Here is a 23,292-nt window from a genome sequence, read left to right as displayed (position 1 = left end):
GGCACAGGTAGAGGGTGCAGTCCTTTCACAGCCCAGAGAAGAGGAGAGGACAGGTAAAGAAGGGAAGCAGAGGGCCATCTAGACAAACCTCACTGACCCCAGAAAGTGGAGGAGGGTTAGTACTATTTACCTTTAACTCTTTGCAAACAAGTGGAAAATACATGAGGAGGCTTGTTTGTTTGCTTGTGTCTGCACGTTTATTTTCTAGCGCTAGAAACCGTGAGGGTACAACAATCTTGCAGGTGGTATTAGCCACCTGCATGATCCATACTAACTCGGATCCCCCTGATTTACAAAGGTGCACGGCTGGCTTCAAAACACGGACGATTCTTTTACAAAATTGCTTCATTCCCAGAGGTTTTGTTAATTGGGACATTTCTTGTCTTTGAAAACAAGTTGGCAAGGAGGGGTGGAGTGGAGGGGGCAGCAACAGAGTGTTGGTCAGGATCTAAGGGCAATGGTTTTTTAATTTCTCTGTATCTACACTTTTATATCTATATTTTGAAAAGCCTACTAAACTTGTAGGAATTCGATCGAAATGCATTTTAATTCTTAGATAAATTTAGAAAACAGAAGTATGTTTTTAAACTACTACCTCTCCCCATCTCATTTTTTAAAGGATGAAAAACCTTCCAGCCCTGGAAAGTTTTGCTGGATGAAGTGTGAGTGCGCATGCGTGCAGAGCTGTCTTTCATTTTCTGAAAGAACTTTACTTCTGTTAGGAAGTAACTCTCCATTGAAAGTGTTGAGTTTTGATGTCCTTGCTTGGAAAAAGGCTGGAATCAACCTCTAGCTAGAGGGCAGGTTATCTTACTTGCCATCTGCTGGAGTCTCCTTCTCCAATCCTCTCAGTGTTCACCTCTTGAAGCTCCTCGAGGCTGGATCCTTAACTCTCTTGCTGAGTGCTTCTTCTCATATCTGTGTATTGATGATGGCTGGGTTTGTAGCTCCAACCCAAATATTTCCCACCACCTGCAGACCTGTTTCCTCTTATCAACTAGACATCTTCCTGTGTGTTCCACGTCCTCAGACCTAACAGATTCAAACTGCTCACTTGAGGTGCTTGCACTCACCTCGCAGCACCTGTCTTAGCGAGAGGTACTGCTTCCAGGAGTCACCCATTCACAGTTCATCCATTACCAAGTCCTATTCCATTCCCAAGTATCTTTCTTGTTCTCCCCCTCCCCTCCATTCCTAAGGCCAGTGCTCTTCTTTAGGCTCTCCTTAGCTCCTTCTGGATTGTTATATTACCTCTGTATTCCTCTTAGTCTTCTCAACCCCCAAAAACTTAGTGACTAATGGCCTACTGTTGACCAGAAGCCTTGCTGATAACATAAATAGTTGGTCAACACAAATTTTGTCTGTTATGTATTATATACTGTATTCTTACAATAAAGTAAGCTAGAGAAAAGGCAGTGTTAAGAAAATAATAAGGAAGAGAAAACACATTCATAGTATACTGTACTGTACTTAGTGATAAAAAATCTATGTGTAAGTGGAACCCGGCAGTTCAAACCTGTGTTTTTCAAGGGCCAACTATGAAATTGAGCAAATTTGCTTCTATTTAGAAATCCCTTGATCGATTGATAGGTATATTGGGTGTAGTGTAAGTATCAGTGAAGAGTGGGAGAGGTTCAGCTCTCAAACACACTTAAAGGAATGTATGGCAGCCACTTGACGCTGTGTCCTCTCTTCAGATACAAGGGCAAGGCTCTCATCATTAATGCTTATGACTTCCTGCTAATAAATAATATGAAGAGATATTTTATTGATAACACTGAACTTCCCAGTCCACATTTCCTCTTTGCAAATTTGTAATTCCAGGCCACGGGGCTAGCACCCATTCCTATGATAACTCGCTTTTCCTTCTCTTTTTGTCTTGAGCTATCCTGAGGGGAGGGATCCAGGCTGGAAAATGTATGGACTCAAAATCTGTAGGAGCTGTGTTTGGTTCCCTAAGAGGAGCTTTGGTTGATTGTATCTGAGGTTGCAATATTATTAGGAAAAACTGGGGTGAAACTACTAGTGAAGGAGGGAGGCCACAGATGTTAGTGACACTTGTGGCCTCTCGGAGTCTGTTCCTCTGTTGTCAGGAGGACAGTTACATACTATTTATGTATTCCCTTGGTTCAGGATAGGGAGGGGTAATGGGATGATGCTATGCCAATTAGATGGGAGAATTACAAAAGGAGTTTAATACATGGGCTGCCAATGACGTTGATGATCATGAAGCGATAGACTTAATATCTTCAGAAATTATCAAACACTGGTAGCACCTGATTGTCCTGATCTTTCATACTGTGGCAATTACACGAGCACCAGCTTGTCAGCAACATTATCTTCAGTCTTGAATGACCGGTGACATGTTCAAAGGACCCTAATCCTGCTAGACTCGAACTCTGTGCCTCTGGTTTCTTCCCTTCTTTTTTTTTTTTTTTTCCTCGCTTTTCTTCTCTTTCTTCTTTCTTTCCTTCCCTTTGTTGCAGTTCCACTTCCTGCTTTTTCTGCCTCCTGTCCTTTCCCTCTCCTTCTCCTAACTTCTTTCTTTTTCTTCCTCCCTTCTCCCTCCTCTTCTCCTTTCTTTGAAAATCATACACCACACCGTAATTCCCTTAAAGGTACATGACAAGAAATGTCCAGGGGTTAAGTGTCGGGTTCGATTGTGCAGCCAGGGTGGGATAGGAAACCTTGAAACATTAGGCATCCAAAGATGCTTAAAATCCAACAAATGGGTGCAAGCCCTCCAAACTCTGGCTGATACTTTTGAGATGCCATCTTATTTTATGCAATATTTTGGGAACTGTAGACAACCTGCCGGCTCAGGCATGTGCTATATGCAGAGAGCCTGCTAGGACTTCTTGAGCAGCTCTTCTGGAAAATCCCCACATTCACAGGGGAAAATATGGTTTTTGTTTTTCTTTAATAAATAATTAGAAAGAGATTCAGATGAGTTAGTGTCTTTGCTTTTTCTTCATTGTCTCTTTGTTATTAGTTTTCTTCATTCCTGTTTTTCTTTTAATTTATTTCCTTTTCTTTCTGAAAATGTGTATTTTTTGCTTGGGTCAATTTACCTTGAGTTTTTCAAAGCATCTTTTTACCTGCTGGGTTATTTTTTGCCTCAGACTTTCTTCAGGTTCTTCTGTTGCTCTACCCCCATCTCAGTCTGAAATTGCTCTTTCACCTCTTGAGGTCTTTGCTGTTTTGCTTTTCCTTGTCTGGACAGGGCTTGAAAAGGAGATGAGTATGACATAATGATGGACTTCACTGCCAATTTAAATGACCTTAGCCCTTCTACCTTTCGCCTCCCCTTTTGCCTCACTTTTTCATCTGTGGAAGGAGGAAGTGTGTTAGTTTTGCTATTGTGCATAACATGTTACCACAGATTTACTGGCTTCAAACAGCACACGTCTCAGTTTCTGTCAGAAGTCTGAGCATGGCTTCACTGGGTCCCCTGTGTTCGCTGAGGCCGTAGTCTCATCTCACTGTTTGACTAGGGAAGAGTTCTCTTTCAAACTCTCTTGGTGGTTGCCAAGACTTAGTTCCTTTTAGTCTGTTGGACTAAGGGCCTCAGTTTCTTACTGGCTCTTGGCCAGAGGTACTCTCAGTTCCTTGCCACATGGGCCTCCTCAACGTGGCTCTTCGCTCTATCAAAGCCAGCAAGAGACAGTGTCCCAGCAGGGCTATTTAATATAAGCACTGAAGTGACATCCTGTCACCATTTGCTCCGGATGGGAAGCAAGTCACAGGGCTTCCCCCTCACTCAAGGAGAGGGTATTCCATAAAGGTATGAACACCAGGAGTTGGGGAAAACTGTTAGACTCCACACAGAGAGGAGTGCTTTTGAGGGAAAACACTTTGAGCTCCTTAGAAAAAGACTATAAAAGCTATATTCATACCGCTGTCATGCCTTATTGTTGGCCTTTATAGATTATGGCTAACTCCAAAACAATAATGTTTGTCTTTCTGTGTCCCCATGTCCTATGGACTAGTTTCATACGATTTGTTTTCCTTTTCTGGCATTAGAAATCTCATCAGCCTCTCTGGATGAGAAAGTCAGCCGGAAGAGATTGCTGTTGTTGATCTTGGTTTTAACTGGACTGACTCAGCCCTGTGGGCAGCGGAGAAAGGGAAGGTGCTCTCTAGGTCTTTGTTAGAAATCCCTCCACCCTGAAGTTGCTAGGTATGGGGCAGGTGTGATCATAACCGCAAGCAAGAAGCCAGGCTTATTTACAGCTGGAGCATTAAAGTAGGTACAATTAATTGCTTTTTAAAAATGCCTGCAAGCTTCATAGTAGTATCTGCCCAGACCTTTGATTCCAGCTCTTCAAACAGATTGGGGGGGGCTGGGGGGGCAGAAGGGGGGCAGCACCTTTGGCTTGGTCCACGTTTGATCCACTGCTGGTGAACTGTCTGCAGTAACTACGACTGAGGGATCATCCTACCCGCCCTCCGGCCCCCAGCACAGACGTAACAGGGTGTCGTTTAGATATTCATTTGAATACAGGAGTTCTTCACTTTGAGGGCGAATCATATTTTATTTATTTATTTATTTTTATTGATTTATTCATGAGAGACACCGAGAGAGGCAGAGAGCCAGGCAGAGGGAGAGGCGGGCTCCAGGCGGGGAGCCCAACGCGGACTGGACCCCGGCCCCGGGGTGCCCCTGGGCCGCAGGCGGGCAGGTGCTGCAGCGCTGGGCGCGCCCGGTGTCCCGATTCATTTCTTTATGCTACGTTGGGCGTGTTAATAATGCTAAGGTCTCTGATCTTAGAATCTCTTTAAAATCGCACCATACACGAATTTGGTGCAGAATGAGGCAAGTCGGCTTCTTCAGTGTTTTCCTGGCGGGCGCGAGCGGGAGAGAACGGGCTGTGGGAGCCCCGGTCTCCGGCAGCGCCCGGCGGTGCTGCGCGAGCGTCCACTGCCCTCGGGCCGGGCGCCGGCCAGTTATGGGGGGCGCCAGGCCGGCTCGCAGTCGGGGCTCCGCCCCCGGGAGGGCGCTAGGACCCAGGCACCCGCCCGCCCGGGGCGCGCCCGGGGAGCGCGGGCTCTAAGAGGCTCAGGCGCCGGCCGAGGCCCCGGGACGGCCAGACCCTCAAGGGCCGCGGGGCGCGGGGCGGGGCGGCAGCCGTGCCCGCCGCCTGCATGGAGCACACGCGCTGCCCGCCGGGCGCCCGCCAGGTGAGCCCCTCGCGCGCCCCCGCCCCATTCCCGGCCTCCCGGGGGCCCGCCCGCAGCACCGCCGGCCGCCGCGCCCCCCGCCCCTGCTGCACCCCGAGCCCCCCGCGCCCCCCGCCCCTGCTGCACCCCGAGCCCCCCGTGCCCCCTGCCCCTGCTGCACCCCGAGCCTCCCGCCCCTGCGGCACCCCAGGCCCCCGCGCCCCCCGCCCCTGCGGCACCCCAGCCCCCCGCGCCCCCCGCCCCTGCTGCACTCCCAGCCGCCTGTGCCACCCCGCACCCCCTGCCCCTGCTGCACCCCGAGCCTCCCGCCCCTGCTGCACCCCGAGCCCCCCGCCCCTGCTGCACCCCGAGCCCCCTGTGCCCCCCGCGCCCCCTGCCCCTGCTGCACCCCGAGCTCCCTGTGCCCCCCGCGCCCCCTGCCCCTGCTGCACCCCGAGCCTCCCGCCCCTGCTGCACCTCGAGCCCTCTGTGCCCCCCACGCCCCCCGCCCCTGCTGCACCCCCAGACCCCCGCGCCCCCCGCCCCTGCGGCACCCCCAGAGCCCCGCGTCCCTGTCCCCCGGGAAGCCACCCCCCAGTAGCCCGGCCACCGGGAGCAAGGCAGGGCGTCCTGCGCAAGAAGCCCCCGCGCCCTCCCGCGGCGCCCCGGCCTCCGCGACGCGGGGCATCCGCTGTCACAGCGCGGCGGCTCCGGGACGGTGCCCGCGGCCACGCACAGCGCGCCTGAGCTTCAAAGCGCCCGCCTCCGGGGGGGGGGGGGGACGGGCCGTGGGTGTCAGGACTGCGCCCGCGCCGGGCGTAGGAGGGGGCGGGTGGGAGGCGTCCGCAGGCGGGGGAGCCGCTCCGAGCCGGGGCCACCGCGGGCGCCAGGTGCCCCCCAGTGCGCCCCGTCGCCAGGACCGAGGAGGCGCGGCCCGGCTGGTGCAGGAGATGGGCGGGTGGGCGCCCGCAGGTACCCCACGACCAGCCCCGCTCGTCCTTTCGGCTTCAGAATTGGCCCAGCTGGTTCAGTTTGACGCCGGTCCCCGCGGCCAAGTCGCCAACCCCAGGAAGAAAGGCCGCCGGGCAGCAGGCGGGCGAGGGCGGGCGGGTTGCGGGGGAGGCACCCCCGCGGCACCTGCTGCGGCCGCCCCGAGGCGTGGGCGCCGGCCCCGCGGGCCGCGGGTGGCACAACCTGAAGCTACACGCCCGGTACCAGCCTAGAAGAGACACTCTAGGCGGGTGTCAAGACACCCGAGACACCAAGACACACTGTTTGGTCTCCCCGACCAAAACATCGACACAGGCCGGTGGAGGCGGGGAGGCTGAGGACTCGCCCTCCGGGATGTCATTACCTGAGATTCATCACCTGCCCCTCTGACCTCCAATGAGCTATTTTAACTTTGCTCGGTTTTCCAAGAAGCAGAAACGGGAGAATGATAACCCGGCAGCAGTGGAGAGAGCATTCACTGGGAAGCCAGTCCTGGGTTCCAGCCTTAGGGTGACACTGACCAGCTGTGAAACCTTGGGGAAGCTCCGCAAAAGCCGGGACTCAGCCCCTACAATAAGCTCAGAAAGAAGCTTTAATCCTGGGGCCCACTGTAGCAGCAAGATGCCAAGCTTAGCCTACAAATGCTCACTAGTGCTTTGCATCCTGCTTTAGACTTGGTTCCCAGAGCATCCAGGGACTGAAGAGGTACTGGATCAGAATGGTGGGTGAATCGTGGGTGAATGGAATTTTAATTGCAGTCTGTTTATAGAGGCACACAAGTCTCTTAGGCTTAAGGTCTGTGGAGATAAGCCCGGTTGGTTAATACTTACAATGCACTGGGTAGGACTTCAAATAGAAAGTCCCGTTTAAGTTAGAGTGTGGTCACGTGGAAGGCCCTTTCTGTGCATTTGAAAGACCCTTGCTGTCAGTACAGTGTTTCAGAAACCAGAGGAGGAGAAACCCCAAGCTGATCCCTCAGCAGAAGAGGGCAGGTGTGCTGCACATCTAGTGCAGGTACTTTACGTTAACCCTGATAAACACTTTATTTACCTGGGGATGGACTCTATTGTTATTAATTCCTCAGAAAAGCAGTTTATCGGTTTGGTAATGAAATAATGAAATTGTCTTTAGAAGCCACATTAAATATTAGAACACCTAACGTTGCTAAAGTTTATTGGGATAAGCACTGCTTTAAAAAGTTTGTCTTTTTATTTAATTTCAGGAAGGGAAATGAGCAGAATGACTTATTATGTTTTCTTACTATATATATATATTTTTAAAGAGGTAAAAGAAAGCATAAGCAGATACAACACAAACTGCAAGAAACCTTGTTTCTTCCGGTTCGAGAGATGACTAGCATCTTCATTACCATGACCATAATGGTAAATATCTGCTAAGCACTTACTATGGGCCAGGCATCCTTCTAAGCACCTGATGTACATGGTCTAATGTAATCTTATCAACACCTTTGGAAGGAAGCTCTATTATTTCTTTCAGTTTTTATAGGTGTGAGAGTGGGAACTTCTGGCCTGAGATCCTACAGCTGGTAGGTAGTAGAGTTGGATCACCTACTTGGGTTTATTTACAATGATTCAAGCAAAATGCAAGAGAGGGTTGGGAGGGCAAAAAGTGTCTACCAAATGTCAGGTACTAGATACACCTCAGTGCATGGAGATTAAGAGACCTTTCATGAGGGCTGATTTATTCTTTTTCCCTACTTTTTATCAGGATGCTTCTATATAATATGATTTGGGTATTTTGTCATGTGGACCAAACATGTGAACTTTTTTTTTTACATGTGAACTTTTTTAACTATGTAGATTTGAGATTATGGATGAACCATAATTTATTTAACCAGTTCCCGTTAAGTGGGCACTTAGATTATTTCTGTATTTTCACAATCATACATATTGCTAGCATAGTGTATCTTCTTATTTAAATATTTCTGCTCATTTGTACAGATATTTCTGGTCAGTAAATTCCTAGCGGGAGAATTGCTAGGTGAAAGAGCATGCTTACCATTTGATAAGTACTTTTTGATAGATATTGCCAACTTGCCTTCACAAAAAGAAATATAATTTTTGGTTTGGAGTCCAGTTCTTCCGCTAACATGTTTCTGGGCTTTGGTGAGCCAGGAATCTGAATGGGCCTCACCTGTATTATTTGTAAACTAGAGGTGGTTACAACTTGTTGGTTCTAAGGTTGTTTATGCAAATATGTGCAATTAGAGGTTGAACAAATGAAATCATACATATGTGAGCATTTTTACCTACAAAAACAAAAATGTAATATGGTTTCACCTAATGGCACACGAAGTCCTCATGTTTTTGGTAGTCTGTCTTTTCTGAGGCTGTATGAGGTGAGGGGAAGCTAGCCTATGCTGCAGTCACAAGTTAACCCTGAAACCTCGGTGGCTTAAAAAAAAAGTTTATTTATTTCTTATATTATATGACCAAAGCAGGTTAACAGAGTGCTCTGCCCCACATAGTCACTGAGGGAGCCACGCCGACAGGAGCTTTGTCATCTGATAACTGCGTTATCTGGAACATACTGTCTTCCTGGTCCCAGGGCAATAGAGGAGGAGAAGGACCATGAGTAATTAACACCTGCCGTTAAGGGCCTCAGCCCAAGAATGAAGCGTTTTTCTTTTATTTATGGTCCTTTGGTCACGAGTCACAGGGACCTCACCCCAATGGAGGGAGGGTAGAAAATGTTTTCCTATGTCCAGAAAGAGGAAAGGGTATGATAAATACCTAGCGTTGTGTATTAGTTTGCTAGAGCTGTCATGACAAAGTACCACAGGCTGGGTGGCTTAAACAACAGAAATTAATTTTCTTACAGTTCCGGAGGCCACAAGACCTACATCAAGATGTCAGCAGGGTTGATTTCTTCTGAGGGTCTCTCTCCTTGGCTTGTAGGTGGCCACCGTAGAGGAGGAAAATAATTTTCCCTCTGTCTTTTTAGATTCTTGGCTGAGACCCTGCCCCCTGAAGTAAAAAAACAGATCTACAGTAGAAAAACCCGTTTTTAATCATGTACACATACTTACGCACAACCCGGGGCCCCACAAAGAGACTTGTCAAAAGGTGGCCACGTGATTGCAGCTTATATAGTATCCTGAGTTTAAGGAAAGGGAAAGGAGTCTGGGGTTTCCAAGGGGAAAAGGCAATTCAAGGGAAGGTAAGAAAGGTGGTTGTTTGGTAAACAAAGGTTGCCCTGCCCATAAGTCTTTCAGAGGAAAGTTCTCTCCAGTAGTAGCTTTCTTCCTGGTACAAGATCCCTTTCTCATGTAAATTCCCCGTACAAAAGGCTAACTGCTACTCTGCTTTCAGACCTTCTTTTGTGTCTTGCAGTTCCTTAAGAAATAATCCGCTCAAAATAATCCTTATGCTAAAGAGGCATATTTTGGGGTAGCGCATTCTGCTCCCCTTCACCATTTTTTCCCTGCATCTTCACTTGATCTTCTGTTTGTCTGTGTCACAATCTCTTAAAAAAATTTTTTTAAAAAGATTTATTCATTTGAGAGAGGAAGGTAGAGAGATCAAGCAGGTGCATGTGCGCAGGGGGAGGGGCAGAGGGAGAGAAGACAGAGAATCTCAAGCGCTCTCCCGCTAAGCACAGGACTTAAGTAGGGCTTGATCTCACCACCCTGAGACCCTGACCTGTGCCGAAATCAAGCATCCAATGCTTAATCAAGTGGCACGCCCCAGAATTTCTTTTTGTAAGAGCATAAATGTTCTGTATTGGGATCCAGCCTAATAAACTGGGTTAATGTTGATGATCTCTAAAGGCCCATCCAAATATGGTTACGTTCTGTGGCGGGGGAGGGGCACTAGAAATTCAACATAATTCAACCTATGGGGAAACAAGTCAGCCCATAATCCACTGTCTTGGTCACTGTGGCCCATTCTGAGGTGCAGTCACCCTGTTTTTGCTTGAGGAGGCCGGAGTGTTTCTGAAGCCACATCACAGAGCCACCTGTCTCTCCACTTCTCATCCTCGCCTACTGACCAACCCAAAGTGTTGTTTTTCTGAATTCCCTGGGCATTGTTTTAAAGTGACCCCGTGTGATTACTTGCATCAAGTAAGCTTTTGCTAGTGACATTGGATTTAACGTGAGACAGTGGCTGTGGGTGATGAGCACGGTGGTTGAAAGCCTGAATCCTGAAGCCGGCTGCCTGAGCCCTAATCCCAGCCTGCCCCTTACCAGCAATGTTCCCTCGTCTGTAAAATGGGAAGAATAGTACTTATAGGGTTAGCGGGGGAACTAGTGAGCTAAAATATGTGAGTGTGTGGCACATACCAGGGGGTCAAAGTGATGGCCTCTATTCTGTGCGACTTCAGGGGTTTCTGGAGCCCTTCAGGCACCGTGTGATGTCTCCGACTGCACCCTCAGGGCACAGACAAGCCAGAGGCCTGCTGCTTGAGCTCTGGGGCTTCCAGGGAGGCATGTGTGCCTCGGGAGGAGAGTGATCATGTGAGCACCGTAAACCTCCCAATAGCTCACACTCGTTTAGGTCACACAGGTTCACAGTTAGATCTGTGAACTGAAAGGGAACACGAGGGACTATCCCCTTAAGTCGCCCTTTATTCTCCCCATTTCTGTCGAGGCAATTCTCCCCTAGTTGCCTCAAACTGTTAAAGCAGTATGTAAAAGCAGCACTTTGGTTTTTCTGAGACGTTCCCTTTCCCATTCTACTGGCCCCAGAATCAGGGGGTGTCTTTCTGTCAGTGCCTGAGAGCCAGGCCTGGAACCTTTGCCCAGTGACGGGCCTGGAAGGACAGTTGCCGACTTTCCTTCTGACAGCATCTTTCCCTTGGAAACATTAGGAGTTATGATAAGCGTGGATTGCTCTACTGCTGGGGTGGATGATCTGTATTGATTATTGGGAAACTCTAGATTCCTGGGCCTACACCAGGGGTGGGAGAGCCTGGAGCCGTCGTGGGCTCTGGGCCCGCAGGCCTGAAGCAGTACACAAGCCAGTAGGAGACCAGGACAGTGGCTTTTCTGGGGCAAGGTGAGCCACGCACTCTTCCTAGCCAGCGTGTGCATTCCCCACGTGGTGCATGGAGGCCAAGACTCTGCATCGGGGGTAGCTGCCAGCCTTGCCATGAGGTAGCAGACACTGTCTCCCTGTATTTCCTGTTCTGAAGCCCTGTGTGTCAATTAGCAGTCTGAGTCTGTGATCGCCATCCCTGGGGGGTGGGGGTGGGAGTCTTAGCACCTTCTAAATTGCTGTGGGCCGGGCAACAGTTGTGATGTGCTTGTCATCACCTGCAGATGTATTTACTCAGTTTTAACTTCTGATATTTTCAACTTTTCGGTTCAGGTGGGTGGATTGTTGATAATCCACAGGTTGAGTTTAATTGCTGATTAAGATGACTTCAAAAAGGTTACACTGTGATTCAGCACTGAAACAAAAAGTTACTGTTTACACAGCTACACAGGTAGTCAAGGAAATAGAGAATGGGGTATAAATTTGATATTGATAAAGCAAATGTTTGTCATTGGAGGATGATGCAGTTTCAGCTTTGTTTTGTTTGTTTTTGTAAAGTAGCAGCCAAGGGTGTTCAGTAAAGAAAAGATAACCCCAAGTACAGAAAGCTAGATTTATGCTTTGTTATTGAGACACGTGCCGAAGGATTACCTATCATGTGTCAAATAACTAAACTAAAGGCAGGAGAAATGACCTAATCCATCAGTATAGATGAAGACATTCAAAACTGTGAGAGGCTAGTGGGACCAACTGTATCTTCTAGTACTGTCATTAGACCATCATGTCATAGTTTAACGGGCAGCATGTTTTTCTTAGTGGCATGCAAAGTGATGATGTTTTGTGTAATCACAGATGTCTCAGTTTGGTGAAATGAGGGCTGAGAGAATCAATATCTTGTCATGCTGGACCAGTCTGGTCAGTCCACTGGTGAGAAGCGCCGGTGGAGAGCATAGCTCTCAGGAGGAGGGATGGGGTGCTCAGAGACCACTGCATCATGGGCCCCTACCTGCCTCACAGACCTACATGTTCTCTCTAACCTGGTCCAGGTGTAGCTAGCCCTCCTGTTCCTTCCCCAAGCCCTGTGTGTAGGGGCACATGCTTGGTTGCAGGCCTTTTCTCTGTCTCTGTCCATGCAGGATCTGGAGGTCGGTAAGAGCTGTGAGCAGCAGGGGAGGATGCAGACTGCCAGGGTGGTCACTTCTTCCCTGTAACTTCTCCTCTGTAGGAGGGGCAGGTTTCCATTGCTCGTGCAACAAGTAACTACTGAGCATCCAACATGTGCCAGACAGTTTTCTCTTCTTGGAACTTACTTTCTGGTGTGGGGAGAAGGTAAAGAATGAGAATTAGAGAGAAAGAAGGTCAGCTGACCATCTGTGCTAGGGAGAAAGCACCCTAGGGAGAAACTAGGGAAAGATAGGGAGAAAGGTAAAGCAGGAGAGGGCGATACGGACTCCCCAGGATGGGACAGGGAATGCTTCTTTGCTAAATCAGGTGGTCAGAGAAGGCTTCCCTGGGAAAGGGAACATTTGAGCTGAGGCCCGAAGGAAGCCATGTGGCTAGTTAAAAAGCACATTCCAAGCAGGAGGAATAGCAGATGCAAAGACCCTGCATGTTCAAGAGATCAAGGTGCAGCAAGAAGGCCAGTGTGGCAAGGAGGGCATGAGCAAGGGGATGGCAGTAGAGACCGAGGCCAGCCATGTCATGGAGGCCTGACATTTGAGACCTGCTATAAAGACCTAGCGAGAGGGGAGTGATGGAATCTGACTTCAACTGGTGGTGGTGGGGGATCCCCCAAACCACTGCCTCACTGAGAAGAGCCCGAGGGGAGTCAGGATGAAGCTAAGGCACCTGCTAGGAGGCATCACAATATCCAGGTGAGAGATGTGGTGGCTCAGACCTACATGATAGCAGTGAAGATGGGGAATGATGGTCAGATTCTGAATTAAGTTTTAAATAAAATTAACAAGATTTGCAGACAGATAGGAGATGGAGTGAGAAAGACTCTAAGATAACTTTAGGATATCCCTTAGACCCCTTGCACCACTAACATGGTGTCAGTTTTTGTCATAAGTCTTTAGTCTTTGCTTCCTGGCCCCTGTCCTTTTGTATTCTAATGAATTTTTCATGAATTCAACTCTGATGATTGGGGCTGATATTAAGAGTGACCATGGTCTGGATAAGTTCTTGCCCTTGGTTTTCCTGGAAGAGAGAGCCTTCAAGTGAGATACGAGGCTAGGCATTGATTGTGACTGCTCTTCTCAATAAGCCAAGGTCAGAATAAAGGCTCACCTCCCCCTTAGAAGCCTTTCTTTATAACCAGATTTGAATTCCCCTAAGATAGTTTTAAAGAGAAGGATGGATCATAGTTTGTCAGCTAAAAATTATTGCTCTCGATAACTGAACCATGATCAGTGGAAAGATGAGAACCAATGGAATCACTGGTTTCAGAAATTCATTTAATAAATGAGATGGTAGAGAAAAAAAAAAGAGAGAAGCCCACAATTTATGGTTTTTGTGCCAGTGCCAAGTGAGGCTCAACAAAAAGCCAAGAGAAAGCAATTCTTTCACTAGTATCAGGATCTGACACACAACTGGGATGTGACCGAGATGCTCCTACAGTCTGTCTCCTCTTGCTTGGCTCCAAAAATGTCTGTCTGGTTTGAATGGTTGCTCTTACAGGCCTGAAAGTTGTGTTCCCATCATCACTTCAGGTCTAACACATAAACCAGCTCTCTGATATGTTGGCTACCTGTTGGTGAAGACCTTTTACGGAATTAAAGCAACTGCTGATCTCTCAATATGTATTTTAGAAAAGCTTCAGTGAGCGGAAGATATAACAGTCCTAAGAATAATATGATTAGCAAGGAATGATGAGTTTAATTATTGTCTTATGCTTGATGCTCAGGTGTGTTACTCGGGCTGCTGTAACAAAATATTGCAGGCTGGGTGGCTAGAACACAGATATTTACTTTCTCACATTTCTGAAAGCTAGAAGCCCCAGATCAAGGTGACTTTAGGGTTGGTTTCTGTGAGACTGCTTTTCATGACTTGTGAATGGCTGCCTTCTCGCTGTGTCCTCACATGGTATCTTCTCTGTGTGCTCAAGACCGCAAGAAACAACTAGTGTTGGTGAGGATGAGGAGAAAAGGAACCCTCTTGCACTGTTGGTAGGAATGCAAATTGGTGCAGCCATTGTGAAAAACTATATGGGGGGGGGTTCCTCTTTTTATAAGAACACCAGTACTATTGGGCCCTTATGGCCACATTTAGCCTTAATCACCTCCCTAAAAGTCCTATTTCCAAATACAGCCACATTGGAGGTTAAGGCTACAACTTAAGAATTTTGGGCAGCCTGGGAGGCTCAGCGGTTTAGCGCCGCCTTCAGCCCAGGGCCTGATCCTGGAGTCCCGGGATCGAGTCCTGCATCTGGCTCCCTGCATGGAGCCTGCTTCTTCTCCTTCTGCCTGTGTCTCTGCCTCTCTCTCTCAGTGTCTCTCATGAATAAATAAATAAAATCTTTAAAAAAAAAAAGAATTTTGGAGGACATATTGCAGTTCATAATATCAGGCAAATGCTGAAAATTAAAAAAAACTTTAGGTATTATTTATATACAATAAAATATACACCATAAAATTTTAAAAATTTTAATTCCAGTGTAGTTAGCATATGGTACTGTATTAGTTTCAGGTGTACAATATAGTGATTTAACAATTCCTCACATCACCCAGTGCTCATCGCAAGTGCACTCCTTAATCCCCATCACCTATTTCACTAACCTCCTCACCCACCTCCTCTCTGGTTACCATCAGTTTGTTCTTTATAGTTAAGAATCTGTTTCTTGGTTTCTATCTTTCTCTCTCTTTTTCCTTTGTTCACTTGTTTTGTTTTTTAAATTCCACATATGAGTGAAATCATATGGTATTTGGGTTTCTCTGCCTTGTTTCACTTAACATAATACTCTCTAGCTCCGTCCATGTCATTGCAAAGGACAAGATTTCATTCTTTTTTATGGCTGAGTAATATTCCATGATATATCTATATAGATATAGATATAGATATAGATCACTTTGAAATAGTGTTTTTGTATCCTTTTAGTAGATACCTAGTAGTGCAATTGCTGGATCATAGAATACTTCTATTTTTAACTTTTTGAGGAGCCTCCATATAGTTCTCCACAATGGCTATACCAATTTGCAATCCTCACCAACACTTGTTGTTTCTTGTGGCTTTGATTTTAGCTCTTCTGACAGGTGTGAGTTGATACCTCATTGGAGTTTTGATTTGTATTTCCCTGATGATGAGTGATGTTGAGCATCTTTTCATGTATCTGTTGGCCACCTGGATGTCTTCTTTGTTCTTCTTCTGTCCATGTCTTCTGCCCATTTTAATTGGATTGTTTTGGGAGGTGTTGAGTTTTATAATTTCTTTATATATTTTGGATATAAAGGCAACCCTTTATCAGATATGCCGATTTGCAAATATCTTTGCCCATTCAGTAGTTTGCCTTTTAGTTTTGTTGATTCTTTCTTTTGTTGTACAGAAGCTTTTTATTTTGATGCAGTCCCAGTAGTTTATTTTTGCTTTTATTTTCCTTGCCTCAGGAGACATATCTAGAAAAAAGTTGCTACAGTCAGTTTCAGAGAAATTACTGCCTGTGCTCTCTTCTAGGATTTTTATGGTTTCAGGTCTCACACTTAGGTCTTTAATCCATTAAAAAAAAAATTTTTTTTTGTATGGTGTAAGAAAGTGGCTCAGTTTTCCCAACACCATTTGTTGAAGAGACTGTCTCTTTTCCATTGCCTATTCTTGCCTCCTTTGTGGAAAATGAATTGACCATATAACTGGGTTTATTTCTGGGATCTATATTCTGTTCTATTGATCTGTGTGTCTGGTTTTTTTTGTGTGTTTTTTTTTTTTTTTTTTTGCGCCAGTACCATATTGTATTGATTACTACAGCTTTGTAGTATAATTTGAAATCTGGAATTGTGGTACTTGCAGCTTTGTTTTTCTTTTTCAAGATTGCTTTGGCTATTCAGGTTCTTTTGTGCTTCCATTAAATTTTAGGACTGTTTGTTTTAGTTCTGCGAAAAATGCTGTTGGTGTTTTAATAGGGGTTGCATTAAATGTGTAGACTGCTTTGAGTATTAAGGACATTTTAACAATATCTTGTTCTAATACATAAGCATGGAATAGTTTCCCATTTGTGTCATCTTCAATTTCTTTAATTAGAGTTTTATACTTTTCAGTGTACAAATCTTTCACCTCCTTGATTAAGTTTATTCCTAGGTATTTTATTATTTTTGGTACAATCATAAATGGAATTGTTTTCTTAATTTCTCTTTCTGCTGCTTCATTATTAGTGTAACATATATATTTTTAAAGTGTATGTCTTGATATAGTATATAATCACATAGTATGTCCATATATTTGCTACCACAATCTAGATATAGAACAGTTCTATCGCCCTGTCCCTTATACCCCTTCCCAGTCAATTCTCAGCACCAACCATAGTCCCCAACTAGTCACTAATATTTTTATTCCAATAGGCTAGATTTATCTTTTTTAGAGTTTCATATCAGTGAAATCATACATGTAGCCCTTAGTGTCTGTTTTCTTCTATCTCCTTTAATGATTTTGAGATTTCCCCATTACTATTTGTATTAGTAGTTTGTCATATTTTATCATTGAATAGTATTCTATTTTATGGATGTATCACAATGTTTTTATTCACCTGCTAGTGAGCATTTGGCTTGTTTCCATTTTTTGGCTGTTATTTAAAAAGCTGCTATGGACAAATCTAGGGGCATGTGTTTTCATTTCTCTGGGGTGGATGCCCAGAATGAAATGTCATGATTGTATGGTAAGTGTATGTTTAATAAGAAATTGTCAGATTGTTTTCCAGAAATGATTTCGCTAATTTACACTTCCATCAGCAATGTATGAAAGTTCCAGTTGCTCAACATCCTTGTTAACTAACCTGATGTGGTCAGTATTTTACATTTTAGCCATTTTAGTGGATGTATAGTGATATCTCATTGTGGTTTCATTTGCATTTCACTGATGACTAATTATGATGCACATTTTTTTCATGTCCTTTTTGTCCTTTTAGTGTCTTAAGTTGTGAAGTGTCTATTCCAAATTTTTGATCCAATTTTTAAAGAATATTTTATCTATTTATTTGTCAGAGAGAGTATGAGTTGGGAAGGGTGTATGGAGTGAAGGCAAAGGGGCAGAGGGAGAGGGAGAAGCAGGCTTTCTGCTATCCCAGGGTCCTGGGGTCATGACCCGAGCCCAAGACAGATGCTTACTTAACCAACTAAGCGAGCCAGGTGCCCATTGACCCATTTTTAAATTAAGTATTCTGATTATTGACTGTGAGACTTCTTCACATATTCTGGATAAAAGTCTTTGTTTTTGTGTTTTTAAAGATTAATTTATTTATTCATGAGAGACACAGAGAGAGGCAGAGACATAGACAGAGGGAGATGCAGGCTCCTCGCAGGGAGCCCAATGCGGGACTTGATCCCGGATCCCGGAATCACGCCCTGAGTCCAAGGCAGAAGCTCAACCACTGAGCCACCCAGGCGTTCCTAAGTCTTTTATTTTTTTCCTAAGTCTTTGAATATATTATATTTCTCCCAGCCTGTGGCTTGCCTTTTTATTTTTTTAAAGTTATCTTTAAAGGAGAAGACTTTTTAAAAGTTTGATGAATTCCAACCTATGAATTTTTTTCTTTTATGATTCGTGTTTTTTACATTCTTTCAAAGAATCTTTGCATACCTCAAATTCATAAAGATTTTTCCCCAGTTTACCTCTAGAAGTCTTTTAGTTTTAGCTCCTTAAGTTCTCAGATCCATTTCAAGTTATATTTGTGTATGGTGAGAGATAACGGCATACGGTTATTTGTTCTTGGCATATAGATGTCCAGTCTTCCACCACCATTTGTTGAAGAAACTATACTTTCTCCATTAATATCTTGGTACTTTGATAGAGAATTAATTAACCCTAAAATTTTTAGTCTATGTCTGGACATTACTTTATTCCATTGAACTCTCTATTCCTTTGTGTATGATGTAAGAATCTTATCTTATACTTCTATGTACTCCCTCCCATCCTTATACTATTTTTGGCATTAGTTTTATCTCTATATATTTTATAAATACCTCAATACAGGGGCACCTGTGTAGCTCAGTCAGTTGAGTGTCTGACTCTTGATCTCAGCTTTGTGAGATCTCAGGATTGTGAGATTGAGCCTTGCATCAGGCTCTGCACTGGGTGTGGAACCTGCTTGGGATTGTCTTTCCTCCTCTCCTTCTGCATCCCCCCTCCTTCTTTAAAACAAAACAAAGCAAAAAAGCCACAATACTTTGTTATTAATTTTGCTATGAAGTTAATTATCTTTTAAAAGTAATAAAAAGTCTTCATATATACCTTCATATTTATTATTTTAATGCTTTTCAGTCATTTGGATATAATCACATTTCTAACTTGTATCATTTTCCTTCCATCTGAAGCATTTTTAGAACTTTTCTTGTAGTAAATGATTGCTAGTAATGAATTCTCTCAATTTTTTATTTGTCTGAGAAAGTCTTCATTTACTTTCATTTTTTGAAAGATATTTTTCCTGTATATCGGTTGGACAGTTTCGTTTTATGGTACTTTGAAGATTTCTCTCTTTTAATTCTGGCTTCTAAGTTTTCTTTTAAAAAAATATTTTATTTATTTGAGAGAGTGACAGAAAGAGAGCACGAGCGTGAGGGAATGGGGAGGGGCAGAGGGAGAAGCAGGCTCCCTGCTCAGCAGGAGCTCGATCCCAGGACCCAGGGATCATGACCCTAGCCGAAGGCAGATACTTAACCTACTGAGCCACCCAAGTGCCCCTGACATCATAGTTTCTTATGAGAAAAGTCTGGTATTCTTATCTCTGTACTTAAACTATGTCCTATTTCTCTGGATCCTTTTAAGGTTTTCTTTTTATCAGTTTTCAGAATTATATTCTATTTTGTCTTGGTGTGATGTGCTTTTAGTTTATCCAGCTCGAGTTTTGCTGAATTTCTTAGATTTGTGCATCACTGAGGCTCTGTTAGTCTTTCTTTTTTTTATTTTTATTTTTATTTTTATCTATTTATTTTTCTGTTAGTCTTTCTTTAGCTTTTTCTCCCACTTTAATTTGAATAGTTTACTTAACATGTCTTCTAGTTCACCAATCTTTTATTTTCAATGTCTAATATGCTCTTAGTCCTAGTCAGCGACTACTGACTATTTCATTTCAGAAACTCATCTTTTCATTTCTAGAGGCTCTATTTAAAAAATCATGTTTTTCCTCTCACAGTGTTCATGTTTTCCTTTCAATACTCGAATAATGCATATCGTTTTTATCTGCGAATTTTCTTATTTCTACTTCCACTAGGTAATCTTTCATTGGATTTTCTGCTTGTTGGCATAACCAGTAATTTTGAATGTATGCTATGCATTTGGAGTATTACATCGTTGTTGTGTTTAGATTTTGTTTCTTTGAAGAATGTTGGATTTTGTTCTGGGAGATAACTAAGTTAATTGGTTCAATACGACCCTTTCGAGGCTTATTTTTAAACTTCTAAAGGTAGGTCTGGAATAGTCTTTTCTCTAAGTATTCTTTAGCCTTACTCCTTTTTTTTTAAACATTTAATTTATTTATTCATGAGACACACACACACACACACACACACACAGAGAGAGAGATGAGAGAGAGAGAGAGAGAGGCAGAGACACAGGCAGAAGCAGGCTCCATGCAGGGAGCCCAACGTGGGACTCAATCCTGGGTCTCCAGGATCACACCCTGGCCAAAGGCGGCGCTAAACCGCTGAGCCATGGGGGCTGCCCTTTAGCCTTACTCTTAAGGCATGGCCCACTGGGTTTCTCTACTGAATGCCCTGAGTGATCAACAAGAACTCTCCACTCTGGCTGGTGAGATCTTGATGGCTCTTACTTCATTGTGAGCATCGTGAAGTGTTCGGCTTATAGCTTTCCAGTCACTCTCTTCCTGGTGTGTGGAATTTCATCCTATTCATGCATGTCTTAGTATTTAGTAAACTTTCACATGTTCCTCAGAGTGCCTTGTAAGTACAGCTTCCTCTCTGAAACTCTGCCCTATAAACTCTAGTCACATACACCTTTCCAGACTCTGATTTCTGTCACTGCAACTTAGCAAAACCCCTGGACCTGCCTGGGATTTCTTCCCTGCTCCAAGGTGTGGAATGCACCTCCAGCGTGAAAGCTGAAGTAATATTTTATCTCATCTATTTCTCTTCTTTCAGGGTATACAGTCTTGAGTTACCTATTGTCCAATGTCTGAATATAGTTGTTTCATATGTTTTATCTAATTTTCTAGTTATTAGTGGAAGGAAGGTAAATTTTGGGTCCCTGTTTCTTCATCATGGCCAGAAATAAGTCCGTTCTACAAATATTTATTCATCATCCTACACAAAAGTTGTTGCTATTAAGTTTGAAGATATAATCTGAGATGTTTTGTGTTCTTTTTTCTTCTTCCATAATTAAAGAAAGAAACTACTGATTTTTTCAAATAAATTTAAAGAACTGCACTGCATGGTTTGTGTTTATTATTGCAGAACTGTCTGTATTCCCACAATGATTCCTATGCCTTATTCTCTTTTCCCACATACCCACTCCAACTGGGACTTACGTGGCTTTTTGATATAGTATTTTGTTTATGAAATGGCTCTCAGACCTTTTCCCAGTGAATTTCTAAGCCCCTCATGGTTGGAGTTCAAAGAAGGGCCATTCAAGGCTTGCTTTTTATATTTTCCAAGATGGAGATAACTTGTAGATGTGGCATCTTTAACGCATTGTTATATATATGTTTTTTTTAAAGAGATTTTATTTATTAATTCATGAGAGACACACAGAGAAAGGCAGAGACAGAAGCAGGTTCCCCATGGGGACCCCAATGCAGGACTCGATCCCAGGACCTGGGATCATGCCCTGAGCCAAAGGCACACATTTAACTGCTGAGCCACCCAGGAGTCCCTATATATGTTTTAAACCACTGTATGTACAGGAGAAACAGAAGATTTTAAATGTATAATTAATGCAGATATTTATGCCATCTGAATTGTATTGGGCTATGAATTTCTCATAGAACTTTCTGCACTTGAATGGTTAACATGCCTTATAAATGTATGGACTTTGTGGCTGGCCTCCAGCTTTCACAAAATGTTAAGAGAAGGAAAATCTTAAATACCGGCTTGATTTCTTAATTTAACAAGAGACAATTCTTATACTACATTTTCCCTAACATGTCATTTTCATTTCCAAAATCTAGAATGGTTTTTTTTTCTTTTTATGCTGATGTTTATGTTGGTAATTTTAAAAAATCCTCCATTAAGAAGGATCTAAACCTAATCTCCTGGATCTCTGTGAGAAATGCAGTATATATAGCCTTAGCCATATATATTTTTACAAAGGGTTACGTAGGATTTTTATAACCTATAAAAGTTTGATGGCTCCCTGCTCAGGAGAAAGCAAGTGATTACTCAGCCATGCTAGGTGGGAGGTTCAGGTTAATATAAACAGAGAGGAGATGCTGAGAGATTTTATATGGAAAGGGTAAAAGAAGAGAAGCATACAGAGATACATCATACATGCAGAGATTTTATACAAAGAGAGAACATGTAAAGTACAAGACTGTTACATAGTATGCTTCCTCCCAAGTGGTGAGCATTTCCATCATTATTATTCAACCAATGTTCTGAAATAATTTTATCTGCTTTGTGTACTTATAGTAGACTCTCTCCTTTCCCTGGCTCCCCAGGCCACTGCTTCCTGGAACTTTATTTAGTGCTCCTAAAAGTTAATGGACTTTTGTCATCCTAGGCTTGACTGCTGTATATTAAGAAAAAAAAAATCACTCTACTGAAAATTATGTACTTCTGCTGGTGTGTATTTAAGCATTCGGTTTACTTCTGCAAGTAGCCCCCCACCCCTCCTCCCATGGCCCAGGGGAGGTGAGGACATTGAAGTCATGTCCTTAAAAGTCCCTGGCTCAGAGGGACCTCCTTGAGATCTGCAATCTTACAGTTCTTATTAGTTTGTGGCCGATAGTGCTTTGTGACATTCCTCTGTGGAACAAAGATTCAGGTTTAAATACAAGTTATATTATGCTTCAGAAAATAACATATCACCGATGAGGAGTTTTTTTAGTCATTGCTTTTGTTTTTCAATATCTTACTTTATATATAGCAATGGTTTTCAAAGTGTGACCTGGGATCAGTAGCATCAACATTATGTAGGAACTAGTTAGAAATGTAAATTCTCAGGCCCTGCCATTTGTATTTTGGATACTTCTGATATATGCTGAAGTTTAACAGCTGCTGGTATGGAGAACCCCGGAAAGTCTCCTATATCTGACTTAATTTATTATAAGCCACATCATATGAGGTATGAAGATGTAATCAGTCATGTCCCCAGCTACTGTTGCCTTGGAGATGTTTAATGGTGTAACACGGGAAGTGCCATGCTGCTAAGCAAATGTCAAACTCCGAGAAGGAAGAGACTTTCTGCCAAAAGCCTCATAGAACACCTCCTTTCACAGCCCTAGCAGCCAAAGGGAGAGGATTAAGACATCAGAACCTCAGAAGGTGCTAATGCAGGCCCCTCGGGTGAGCTGCAGCCTTGAGGCACCTATATCTAGTTAAGAAGTAAAATCCCAGGGCTGGAAAGCTGTTCTTGAAACAGAAGTATCAAAAAACTGAATTTAGCAATCTGGCCATGAAGCAAGATACTCTTATCCCTGTGTAGACCATACCATAGGGAAGCCCAAGGAAGTCTTGACGAGACTGTTTTCTTAACCACACTGGGAAAGGGGTGGGGGCGTGCACTTGTTAGTGTGGAGGACCTAGAGGTGGACGAATCTGTTATTTTCATAAAAGTCAGTGATTCATTCAACAGGTAATGAACCCGTGCTGTCTCTGGATCTGAGCGCTAGAGATCCAGCAGTGAACGCAGAAGAGGATCCAGGCCTTCTATCCCTCACCTCCTAGCTGCGTTCTGGTGATGCTGAAATGCCGGTGGTGGTGTCGCGTGGATACTTCCTGGTTTCTAGACCCAAGGTTCTGGGCCTCAGAGAGTGTGAATCCTGGTAAAGAAT

At 44.1% G+C, this 23,292-nt stretch overlaps 1 protein-coding gene across 3 annotated transcripts in view; it reads left to right on the top strand.

Annotated features, from left to right (window-relative positions):
• Positions 1 to 4,230: 4,230 nt before the first annotated feature.
• PDE8B (phosphodiesterase 8B) overlaps positions 4,231 to 23,292 on the top strand; it is a 304,031-nt gene continuing 284,969 nt past the window's right edge. The window contains exon 1 of one of the 3 annotated variants that reach the window (XM_038532501.1): positions 4,231 to 4,246. Coding sequence is in view for 2 of the 3 variants with exons in the window: in XM_038532499.1 (XP_038388427.1) it covers positions 5,146 to 5,181 (36 nt within the window). In the remaining variant the exon portion in view is untranslated. Of the gene's footprint in view, positions 4,247 to 5,075; positions 5,182 to 23,292 lie in introns of those variants that run through there. The other 2 variants (XM_038532499.1, XM_038532500.1) reach the window with 2 other exon arrangements.

Source organism: Canis lupus, chromosome 3 (assembly GCF_011100685.1).
Source record: "Canis lupus familiaris isolate Mischka breed German Shepherd chromosome 3, alternate assembly UU_Cfam_GSD_1.0, whole genome shotgun sequence".
In the NCBI taxonomy this organism is placed as follows: Eukaryota; Metazoa; Chordata; class Mammalia; order Carnivora; family Canidae; genus Canis; species Canis lupus.
Note: the sequence above shows the minus strand (reverse complement) of the source record. Positions and strands in the feature narration are given on the sequence as shown.